At 42.6% G+C, this 11,879-nt stretch overlaps 1 protein-coding gene across 1 annotated transcript in view; it reads left to right on the top strand.

The window, feature by feature from the left end:
* CREB3L2 (cAMP responsive element binding protein 3-like 2) overlaps window positions 1-11,879 on the top strand; it is a gene marked incomplete at its 5' end in the record, with an annotated part of 32,620 nt that overhangs the window by 6,596 nt on the left and 14,145 nt on the right. Inside the window, 3 exons of the mRNA XM_009081158.1 lie at window positions 7,811-7,977; window positions 9,597-9,684; window positions 11,347-11,525. Coding sequence (XP_009079406.1) covers window positions 7,811-7,977; window positions 9,597-9,684; window positions 11,347-11,525 — 434 coding nt within the window. The remainder of the gene's footprint in view (window positions 1-7,810; window positions 7,978-9,596; window positions 9,685-11,346; window positions 11,526-11,879) is intronic.

Genomic DNA, 11,879 nt, shown 5'->3' with positions numbered 1-11,879 from the left:
TGTAGGCTGTGATTAAGTTCCCTCTTGATTTCTGCTTGGCTACAATTTAAATCAGTGGCAGTTCCGTGGTGTTTCCCTATAGGTGGTATCTCCTAGAGATAGTGCAGTACCTTTCTCAACACGGGGACATTTGCAAAACTCTTTGTCAAGTGACCACAGGAACTGATTTCCCAGGAATAGTTTCCCTAATGATACGTATTAGGGGAATTCTCCTCCTACTTCCAGTCCTGCTGTTTCTGAAACAGTGATCTCATTCTTTCTGTAATGTTGCACTGGGAGTTCCTGCTCACTGAGCATCAAGTCCATTTAATGTGTGTTGCAGCCTGATTGCTGCCTTAATACAGATACACCTTCACAACATCTGCATGGAGTATGGGGAGAAACATTCAGAGCTGTGAGAGAGATCTGTTTTATTTGAACACAGTGCTTTTGTGGATAACTTTCACATACCTTAAAAAATCAAAATTTTTTATAGGACATTTAATAGTATCAAACTTTAAGGCTCTAAGTCCAGCTGCCACCTCAGTCTGTGCCTGACTCTCATATATATAAAAGGTGATACAAAATCAGCATTTTTCAACTGCTAAGCAAAATAACTAAAAACATCAGGGACTGTATCCCAGCTGACAGCTATGTTTATATAAAGTCTTACTCTGAAGGGAGGTTAAAGCAGACCCTGTAATCTCAAGACATCTCCTGGCTGGTTTTACATGACAAGATGCTTCAGATTGAAAATTGTCAATTTCTCTGCAGGAAAGAAGGTGTTGAGCCTGGTTGTTTAGGTATGGAAGGAACAATGTGTCATTATTTCTATCTTAATAACTTTGATAGTGATACAAACAATCCGTGGGTTTTAGATAAACTCCATGCTGCTCAAAGGAGGAATGCCTGTGTGAACGCTGATCTTTTGTTAGAAGAAAAGCTATTTCTGCTGTGCATTGTGATTACTGCGTATCACTGCTGCTCATCTCTGCCCCTTTATTTAGTTTTCCCTTCCTGGCACTTTAAAAAGGACCCCAATGTCTGGTAGTCAAACAGTATCTCCTTTGTTGAAGCTGTTTTGAGGGCTTCGGTTTCATTATTTGTGGTGGGGGTGTGTGTGCACGCTGGGAGGGGGAAATGCCATCTGGAAAATCTGTAAGAGAAACTGTTTGTCAATGAATGTGGGCTCTCACCTCACGAAGGAGAGAGGGGGGTGGTAGTGGCGTTGGAGTTCAGCATTTTAAGCATGATAAACAGGACTTGTGTCTACCAGGGGATGTTACATGAGCGCAGAGATGGGCACTGAAGACTGTTCAAGCCCAGGGAAAAGACAAGGAGGTAGTTATTCCTCCAGAAATGTCCAGCTTGTGTTTGGGAGGCTGGAAAGGCTCAGACTGCAGAGCTGGGGACACTGAACTTCTTTCCCTGCAAGTGGCATGTCCAGCAGCATGCCCAAAATCCATACATCAGCATTGTATCTTTTGGGTTCATGGTGGGGTGTTTCTGCTGAAAGAGCAAGCAGTTATTTCTCCCACAAGCAAGTTGTGAGCCTCTTCCAGGAGATGTTTTACCCTTTCAGTTAGCCAGCTTCCAGTTTGCAGCTGTCCTTCCATGCTGTAGAGCTAGCAAACACCCTTGGATCCTGCTGCTGTGTGTCTAGGGGCAATGACCCCAGAGGTAGGAATCAGGCAAGATCTGAACACTTGTCCAAAGTACAGCTTTGTAAACATGGACCTCTGGTGTGAGTTTAAGCACCATCTGAGTCAAGTGTGTGTTACTAAGATGCGATGAGCTGAGCCTGAGGCTGCATATGGTTGTACATGTCACAGCTGTACAGAAGCCAAATAGGCTGTGCATCAAATCCCTATAGTTCATTATGGCAGTGTAAGGTCTGTCATGGACCAAAAGGAATTAGTTGAAGACTTTTTGCTCAAATCTGTAACACAGCTGAGGAGCAAGATTATTTAAATACATTTGGCTGGAGAACAGTTTGACTCATTAGGGAACTTCTTGCATTACCTGGTTCAGAGATGGCTCTTCTGATGCCTGTGCAGAGCACTTTACCTTTTGTGGTCTCCTAAACCTTTCAGTTTTGTTTTTTGCTAAGCTGTTTTATCTGTTGCTTGGACAGTGAACTCTAAGGAGGAAAGAGCTGCCTCTTCATCTGCTTATACAGATAAGGTTATCCCTTGATGATTCTACAGGTCTTATTTTCACGCTTGTTTGACATGTCATTCATTGCATGTATCTGTTTTCTGTGTGATGGTGGTATATAATGGTGGTATGAGGTGTTTTTTCCCCTTCAAGGTGAGGTTCAGTGATTCTCCCCTCATGGGGGTTGTTTCCATGGTGGTGCTATCTTCCTTTTAGTTGCAGAGCATGAAAGGTGAAAACTGTGTTGTTTCTCTGAATAGTTGCATTCTCTGTACTTGGGAAGGGTGAGGGCGAGATGCAGAGTGCATCTCTCATTTCTTTTATTTGAAAGCACACAGTAACTCACTGATGCAGCTTGATTACCCATGCAATAAGTGTCTCTGCTGGACTCGAATGAATAGTGCTGGAATGAATGTGGGGAGCAAGGGAAATCTTTGGAGTTACTTCGTAAGCTCTGTTTCTCTGTACATCTATCACAGAAATGTAGTTAGAGAAGATTTGCTTTGTCTCAGGACAGGAGGTGGTATGTTGCACAAGGTTGAAGAATTAGTTGGATAGAAATAATTAAAAAAGGAAAGCAAAGCTTTCTGGGAACTCTGTTATTTAAAAATCAGTACAGTTGAAGTGAACATTCTTGACCTTGTTTTCCACTTTTCCTCCCCTGCCTTTCCATAACATGTCCATGGAACAAGGTAAGAAGCAAAATGTTGCAGTTCTTCAGAGAAATCTGAGTATCCTAGAAAACTGCACATGGTATTGTTAAGAGACTATGTTTAATTTTTATGTCTATTTATAAATACAGATATATTAAAAAATGCTTTTTACAAACGCAGAAGTGGTGTATGTTAATTCTGCCATGTTAAAACACAGCCCTTGTTGGCTGTATTTTTCATGTATGCCTAAATCACACAAGCTGATTATTGCCACAGCTGTGATGCCTAGAGCAGCACTGAAATCCATGTCTGTTGAAAATCATCATCATAATGTATGAGGTTTGCATCATAGTAGTTGACTTGGGTCTGTTGTGCCCAAAGGCAAGCACGTGTGAATGACTCAGTCTTCATAACGGACTTTAGAGCTTGTAAACAATCATTGTGCAAAATGTTGCATCACCTTTGTTGTAGTGATGTGGAGAAAAGAAAGTGAAAAGTCCACTTGTGGTATGTTGAGTAGATCCTACTAGCATTGCCCATATTAACTGCAGATGATGAATCCTGGGGCAGAATTAGGGTCTCTGGAATAAAGACAGAGGACAGAAAGAGGGTGTTTGGACACCTTGCTGAAGATGTGCAGTGTGCAATGCTTACACTTACAGTGCTGAGGGAATTATGTCCCCTTCTGAGCTTCATCTCTTGCATTACCACATACACATTATCTTACAGCACACTGCATGTTGTATCTGGGACCAAGCTGGACTCAGGATCAGTGCAGCTGGCAAAGAAGAGGACATGCTTGAAGTTTTTCCTTTCAGTGAAAACATTGCTCAGTACACGGACAGAACTTAACTTTGGCACTTTGCTAGGCTTCTTCAATTACTAGCTACTTTTTGACCTTAATCTCTCCATGTCTCACTTGAATTTTCCAGACCACAGTGGAAATGAATTCAGGTTGGTGGAAGGGAATTAAATTGCCCCGTGAGAACAAATTTTTAATTGTATTGGGTAAAGGAGAAGTGAGACTGTGCATGAGACAGAATAGCAAAACATGGAATAGCTCCTCAGTTAGAGAAGCACCATGCATTCTGCTTGCTGGGTAAGGCACAGGCTCTGTAGTGAAATTGTTTGATCACATTATTAAAATATTCCTACTTTTAGGTGTATAAGATGTGCAAAAGGACACTGAGTTAAACATTCATGGGTATTTCTTAATACCTGGGTGCTTTGCAGCATGAATTTTCAATTAACATAGTCTGTATGTGCAATTTAACAATACTAGTGCATTGCACATTGAAGTGTTAGCTGGAATTTTGTTAAGTACCATGTAGACTCCTTAAATTACATATTCCACGTGCCAAAATGCCTAGCATTCATGGACTTATGAGAGGGTAGGTAAAGCGAAATGCTTCTCATCTAAACAGTCATTGCAGGATAGAGCTCTGAGGTTTATAGGGAATTTCAGCTGGGAAGGGAACTGACAGCCAGTATCACTTGTTCAGCAGTCATCTTTTGAGTCTGTGTTTTGAAGTCTGAGAAGAGATTTTAGCAGCCAAAGTATCAATATTTAGGATGTGTATTTTCCTAGCCATTTGGATAGCTAAGTCCCTTGTTTAGGCTTTCTTCTCTCTATGTCTGAATGTTTTGCAATGTATTTTGTCTCACCTTAGCAATGCAGCATTGCTGTATTCATATCCATCTACAATACATACCATCACAGGGATTATTTTCTCAGACTCTTGTTCTGGACTCTGTCTCAATAGTTCACATGTCCCTTCTGGAGTGTCAAATATAAATATAAACACCTCTAATTTCCTGACATCAGTCATTTGCTCTTTCCACAGTATGTCATGCTTGATTTGGAGAAGACACCTCACTTTTCGTCCAGTGGGTCCCTTGAACCAGCCTCTCTTGTCCTTTCATGTTGATATTTCACATGCATCTTCTTGCTTCTTCTCATTTTGCCACAGCCCTCCATCACAAATATTCTTTTCTTGGAGGTGTGCCATGTAACCTGTCAGTTGCTCAATTTTTCCTCTTTGCCTAAATTTTTCCAGTTTTATGCAACATTCTCAAGGGCTTTGGGAGACAGGCTGCCACTTTGTTCTGCTAGTACAGTGCTTGGCAGAGTAGACTGAGGTGCTGAAGAGCTATTATAAGAATAAACTAAGAATGATTTTCAGATAATGTCAACCTGCTGTGCTCAGGAAGAGGGAAATGAAAGTGGGAAGTGTCCTTGCACGTCTCTTGGAGCAGAGGAGAGGCTGTTGGTGACTTCAGAAGCTGGAACGTGTCAAATGAAAGTAACTTGTAGCACAACGCTGACTGTGATAGTGAATGTGTAACAGGGCTTGGAAAAAGTGGGGAGAGAGGAGTGTTGAGGTGGGATTTGACCAGTCTGTCCCTTCCTTTCCCAGGGTTGTTCATCTGGAATGACAGGTGTCACCATGCATCACAAGAGGCAGTGTCAAAAAGGTGTTAGATGCAGATCTTCAAAGTTATCTCAGTGTTAAACAAGTGTGTTGCTGTCTCTGGAAACGATCTGTAGCCCTACAAACTGGTTAGACTGGCTTTAAAGCCTATAATGACTCTGAGCAGTTTGCACGGATCTAAGTGGTGATGGCAGGGATGTCAGCTTAATCAGCAAAGTCACGTTCCAGAGGAGGAAAATGCCCAGTTGAAGGCCAAAATATCTTGCTGCCTTACAGCAGCTGAATATTTGTGATGAGTCTGGGGATTGGAGGTGATAAACATCACAAAGCGCAGCCTTGAAGGACATGCCCTCTTTTGCTGGTCACCCATGGCTAGATTTCTCTTCCACTTGCATGATGATACGAATCTGAGAAAGTTCAGGGCCAGCTACTGGCTTCACTGATAGCTTTCGTTTATTCATAGCCTTTCCTCCCAAAGGAATTCTGATGTAGATTACAGACATGAGCTATGCCATGGCATAGCTCAACCCAGAGGTGCGAGAAGCAGCAAGCACAGGCTCTCCACAACATGATGTGGGGGAAGTTTTGACAGAAGTTATCCAAACAGGCCTTTGAAAGTTGCATTTGCCAAGGGATTCTGGATTTCCAGGCAGATATCCCTTTTAAAGATACTGCCTGAATGATGCACACACATCGAGCAGAGAGAGAGCTGCACTTTTGTGTCTGAGTAGAGAGGTTCTAGGAGGGCTGAAAGAGAGCAAGGTCATCTCTCCTGAGTTAGTATTTAGACAATACTATCCCTTTTTTTCATTAATACTTATATTTTTGCATTTCTTCATTTCCCAGAAAGCTTCGGGAATAAGCTCACCAGTAACTTAAATACAGTGTTTAGCCCTTGCTCTACAGTTACTTCTGGCAGAGCTGTGCTTGCTGTTCCCTGAGCTTCTGATTACAGGATACGTACTTTTTATTTTTAATTCCTTGGTGTGTCTTTACTCAAATTACCTCCTTCCTTGCCAGTGGTGGGGGTTAGGTCCCACCACAAAGTAATTACTAGCACTGGAGATGTACATTCTTCTCTCTCCTTCCAGTCACCCAGTTTCTGCCCAGTGCCTGTCTGCTCAGTGTGTGTGTGGTCTTAATGGCAAGGACATGGCAGCACAGAGGCTGTAAGCCTGCTCTCATTTTTGTTACCTGTTTGCAGCTGAACTGTGTTGATGGATCAGCAGCTTGATAGACTCAGATGTGAAGGGTCCTGTGCCAGCCTTGCAGAATGCTGGTGTCACAGCCACAGCACCACTACTGTCTCCCAGGGTGTTGTTGCAGCATGCAGTTAATCCAGAGCTCTGGTGCTGTTTACTAGCCCTTGCAGTGTCGTGCTTGCTCTCGGTTTTGTTCTATATATGCAGTAAATACCCTCTATGAAGGCAGTAGAAAGCTTTGAAAGAAAGCTCAGCACTCATTTTTCATGTATGTATATTTGCCTTCAGATTCCAGTTGCTTGATTTAATGGACATGCCTCTCAGCTGCTGACTGGTTGTGGCAGAGGACTGTGCAGATGGTGTAGGATATTCTCCTGCAAGAGAACTTACATGACTAAACTCTAGCAGTTGGAATAGCATTTTTTTTCAGGCAGAATTGCAACTGCTAAAAATGCATTTATTTTGTTTTTCTAAGAGGAGTTGTTAATAGCCTTGTGGAATTGTTTTAAAGGTTTAGACTTTCTGAGTTCTTGATCTTCTATCATATTTTTGTCCTGAGAAAGAAAGTCCCTTCTCAGCAAGTCAAACAGTGACTGTTTCATTAATGGAAATGGGGAGCTGAACTTAGAATGCCAACCTTATTCCAGTTCTTTCAGCTTTGTTCAGAAAAAAAGTTCAGTGACTTTCTCCTGACTAGTTCACTTGCAGTAAGTGGGTTAGGGCACAATTCTGCTAACACGTGGTGCACATTTCATTGCTGCCAGTTAAAATATGCATCCTGTGCTGTTGCTTCCCAGATGCTCTGGGGAGGAAATTTGCATGATCACCATGGCACTGGTGCTCCTGTAAGATCATCAAAGCCTGTATCCTCTTTTACACTTACTAAATGAATCCTTGGGGAAAAAATGAAGTTGAGAGTGTGAAAAGTACTTTGTTCTTAAAAGTATAATATCACCATTCTGGCTGTTGATTGCAAATGGTAGAAGAAGCAGAAGTCTGGCTGAATGTGTCTCTAGAAGGAGGAATAAAACTGAGTCAGCAGGCATTAGTGTGTTTAGGACTTGGCTCCCTGGCTGCTTTGCCCAATGGCTTGTTTAGTCTTGTTCTGCTAAGCATTAGCAGCTTTCAGCAATGTACAGTGATTAGTGCTCTGTGTCTTTCCTCGCTGTTCCTCTGTGTATCCTGGGGCTAGGATTAGGTTACAGCCCTGAAATGGCATGGTTGTCTGCATTGACTAAGAGCTGAATAGTAGGGCAGAGTTCTGTTGATAGACTAAAATGTCTTCTGTGTTTGTTTCCCTTCTCTGGAGGAGGAATGACATTATTTTCGTTTGTAGTCTTTCTGTCTCTGACCTAAACATGTGGTGTCCAATTTCCTTCCCTGGCAGGTGACCTGGAAAATGAGGAATGGTGTCTGGCTGCAGAGTTTACTCCAGCATCAATAAAGACTGAGCCAGGGCTGTGTGAGACATCCTGCCTTGCTCCCTCTGTCAGTCTCACCATCACGGCCATGGCGCTGGAGGGGGAACAGCCTGAACTACGGACAGATGCCCTGGTACTTGTACACTTTCTGTTCCTTCTGTGCAATTAGCTACAGGCTCTCCTAAGACTGCAAGCCAGTGTAGCCTCTTTGGTGCCAAATCTTGGCGATTCAGGAGGCACACTGCGGTGTACTTTCATGGTTTTTAGTGTTTGCTGGTGTCCCACTACTGCTGTAAAACCTTGTGTTTTAAAATACTTGTCTGCATCTTCAGGTCTTAATGCTTGGATGTACAACTTTGTTTTCTATGCTAGCCTCAAAGCCTGGGGCTCTTGGATTGTAAAAAATATTTGCAGTTTCTAATGAGCCAGTCGCACCTGAACTGAGTTCTAAGGAACCAGGCACACTTGCCCTGTGAAGCCTATGACAAGCTAAATGTCTTCCACAATCACTTGCTTTAGTGCTGCTGTGCCTTCATCAGGCCCTGATCAGAACAAGACTCTTTGTTTGGAATGACTGGAAACTTTTCCTGTTTGCCTGCAAAGGGACTTTTGCCAGATCTATGAAACTTTAGCATTTCAAGCTGCTGCTACTTCCATACCAACCTGCCTCGTAAGGAGCATTGTGATGCCTTTCTGCTCACAGCTGGAGCAGCCAGTGGGCATTTTCAAGAGCTTAATTTGACTGTGGTTGGGTTAAGGAGAACTGCAGCAGCTGATGGCTCACCAGAGTCCCCAGTCACTGGAAGAAGAAGCATGGCTGTTCTCAGTCCCCAGGGTACGATGTCAGTCCAGGCCAGATGGAGTTAGTATATGCTCAAAACAAATGTTTCCACTTGGATGTGGATCAGAAATATGTGCAACAGAAATTACTTTAGGAGAAACTGAGAAAAATTATACTCAAATTTCCTATAATAATCTCCTAGTCCCAGTGTGCTGTTCCTGGTACCTAGTCCTGCTGTAGCCCGGGGTGCTGTGATTTGCAGAGAGTGTACTGGGACTAGCTGGTGGCTCATTGCTATTGCACAGATTAGTTACACAGGTTACTGAGAGAGATTCTGGCTGGAATTAACACACTGATGTGCCAGACTGACTTCCTCAAGCCTGGGAAGCACACAGACAGACTCTGGGCAACAGCTTGGCAGCCTGGTGCCCCAGCACTGTCAATGGGGCAAACCAAGCGTTTTCCAAACTTCAGTCAGCCGTGACTGTGCCTTTTCCTGCTTCTCCACATGGTGAGATGAACTTGGGTCCAATAACCTGGTGCTCAGTGACTGGCACCTTGCTCTTGCTCCCAGATGACAATGCTTTGCAACATGCTCTCCCCTACTGCCAGGAGTGTTCCTGTCCCTGCTCAAACAGACTGTGCAGTCCAGCAAATCCTAGCAGCAGCTCTGTTGCTAAGAGAAGTAATTTGAGTGGGTTGCATGCTAGCTTTCAGTCTGAAATGTCAGCTCTGAGGCGTAATCTTTTATTTAGCTAAATATAGGAGTAAGAAAAGCCATAGTGGGAGTAGTCAGGGCAGTATTCTCTTTAGCCTGGTTTAGGAATCTGTGTGAAGCAGTTAAAGCTTTGCTTGTAGCAGAGCAGGAGAGGAAACCTCTCCATTTATGGAGAAGTAATCCTTGTATCCTTCTATTAAGATTTTTAAGATGTGTACTTTGGGTTTTCATGCTGTTAATTTTTCTTTTCTAGATGAAACCACTGACCCAGAAAGTTCTTCCAGAGATTAAATTGGAGCCCCATGAAGTGGATCAGTTCCTGAACCTCTCTTCTAAGGAAGGTTTGTTAAATACCAACCCAAAAGTGCAGGGGGAGATGACCAGAATGCATAATAAATGTACTTTACCCTGATTAAATATTTGGATTTCCTTGTTTGCTGTGTTAGTCTTTAGGCTGAAGCTATTGTCTTCTACTGATTCAACTCAGGTTACTGAAGAGTCAGACTCTCTCTGACCCATTTATGTGGGGTTTTTTCTTTGTTTTTTTCTTTTCTCCTGTTCATCACAAAGAAAATGATCCCTTTTTTGTCTGTAGGGTATTAATAATTGAAGGGAGCTTGAATTCTTAGTACAGGATTATTTAGGATAGAAAACAAATCAATTTGAGGAGAGTTAACTAAGGCATAGGAAATACAAAGAGTTTAAGTGGAAACTTTCCTGTTAACCTCTGATACAAAAGCAAAGATGTGAGTTTACGTGAAAATAAAAGGTAGGTGAATCTGTTTGTAGCATATGAGTTTTAAGACAAATCAAGATCCCTTTGCAGTAATCTATAAATGGAAAAGGAAGAGCAGTGATCCCTGTCCTGAAGTTAAACACAGTTTTGCAGCACATAATCTATTAAAGCCAAGAACACTTTGAAAGAGCCAAATATATGTCCTGAAATTTGAGCAGATAACTGCATCTCAGTTAGAAACACTGAGATGTTCTGTTAGTGAATTAATTTCTGCAATTTCTTCTTCTGGCAACTGCAAGAGTCAAGGTGTGAGATAAAAAGAATATTACAGCTTTTTTTACTTATTATTTTTCTTCCATCCTCCATCAACAACGATTTGACCTTTTCAGCTTAAATTTGCAAAGCATAACAGAAGTGAAAGGTGGCAAATTCTGCCCTGTATCTTCCTACTTCAAAATTTAATTGCTGTAAATTTATCTCAGAGAAACAATGACTTAGTTATGGCTGTTTTGGACATCTGCTAAGTTGTCCTTGCAATAAGAGTAGGTGAGACATGTCCCATTTCTCTTGGTCCAGACCCATAAGCAGCACTTTGCTTGCCAATTCTAGCATAGGTTCTTTTGGCTACCAGTGCACGAGAGTTAGCTTATGGCCCTGGATAGCACAGTGTGAGAGGTTTCTGTGGAGTCTGCCTAGGCTGCTCCTGCTCCATCAGTACATTGAAGCCTTTGCTGTCACTGCATTGTCAGTCACTTCCTCCCAGTTGTGCCAAACCAAGTCCTTAGCAGTACTTACTCTCCTCCTTCATCATATAAGACCTTGGATGTGATCCCTTCCTTTGAAAATACTGGCAATTTATTTAATCCACAGAAAAGTTAGGAAATACTATTTTTTTCTGGAGGGAAAGTATGCTGGATTACAGCCTCTCTGTTAATGTGGTTTCCCAGGAACAGGGAACTTGTACTGGAGGGTTATACTTGAACCTGAAAACATTTGAAGAAGCTGAAGTGTAGGTAGAAATGACTGGAGCATATGCATGGAGCCCTGTTTTGTCTGTCAAACCTAAAGATAGCTGCTGTGTTTCATACCTCCTTTGGAGACCTGCATGCTCTGAACATCTTCCAAGTTGCCACTTTTGCTTGATCCATTTTTTTAGCAGACAGTCCTAGTCTTGGAAACTGGGTGGTGGTGGTGGCGGCTCTGGTGGCAATTTAAATTAGCACCTCAAAACTTTGTGTCATATTATGTCTCTCTTGCCATTTAGCAGTGGATCCCCTGCATTTGCCTCCGACCCCTCCCAGCAGCCATGGCAGTGACTCTGAAGGAGGGCAGAGCCCAGCTAGATCACTCCCTCCTTCAAGCCCAATCCAGCTACAAGCCACGGCTAAAGTTGCATCACGCACAGCTTCAGTGCTCTCCAATTCCCCTCTCCTGACTGCACCACATGTAAGTTGGACTGGCTTTGTCCAGTGTCTATCTGTCTGTCTCTCCCTTTTTCTTTTTTTTAAAATTACTGGTTTTGACATGGATTTGCTAATTTACTGTTGTTCTTTAAATGAATTCATCTCTAGTCAAAACTGCACATCCAATAATTCTTGCTTGCTGGTCTGTTCCATTCCCACAGAGAACTGTATGTACCTCTCCTCTAAAGTGACACAGTGTTCAATAGTGTTACTAGATTTCTCCTACCATGGATTGTGTTTTGTCATAGGCTCCAGCCCATGCTGGGTTAACCTGTCTCTAGTAGACCTGCATCTGTCCTCTTGTCTTGTCAGAAGCAAGTAGTGATTTTATGGAGAG

Source organism: Acanthisitta chloris, unplaced genomic scaffold, assembly GCF_000695815.1.
Source record: "Acanthisitta chloris isolate BGI_N310 unplaced genomic scaffold, ASM69581v1 scaffold14608, whole genome shotgun sequence".
Taxonomy (NCBI): Eukaryota; Metazoa; Chordata; class Aves; order Passeriformes; family Acanthisittidae; genus Acanthisitta; species Acanthisitta chloris.
Note: the sequence above shows the minus strand (reverse complement) of the source record. Positions and strands in the feature narration are given on the sequence as shown.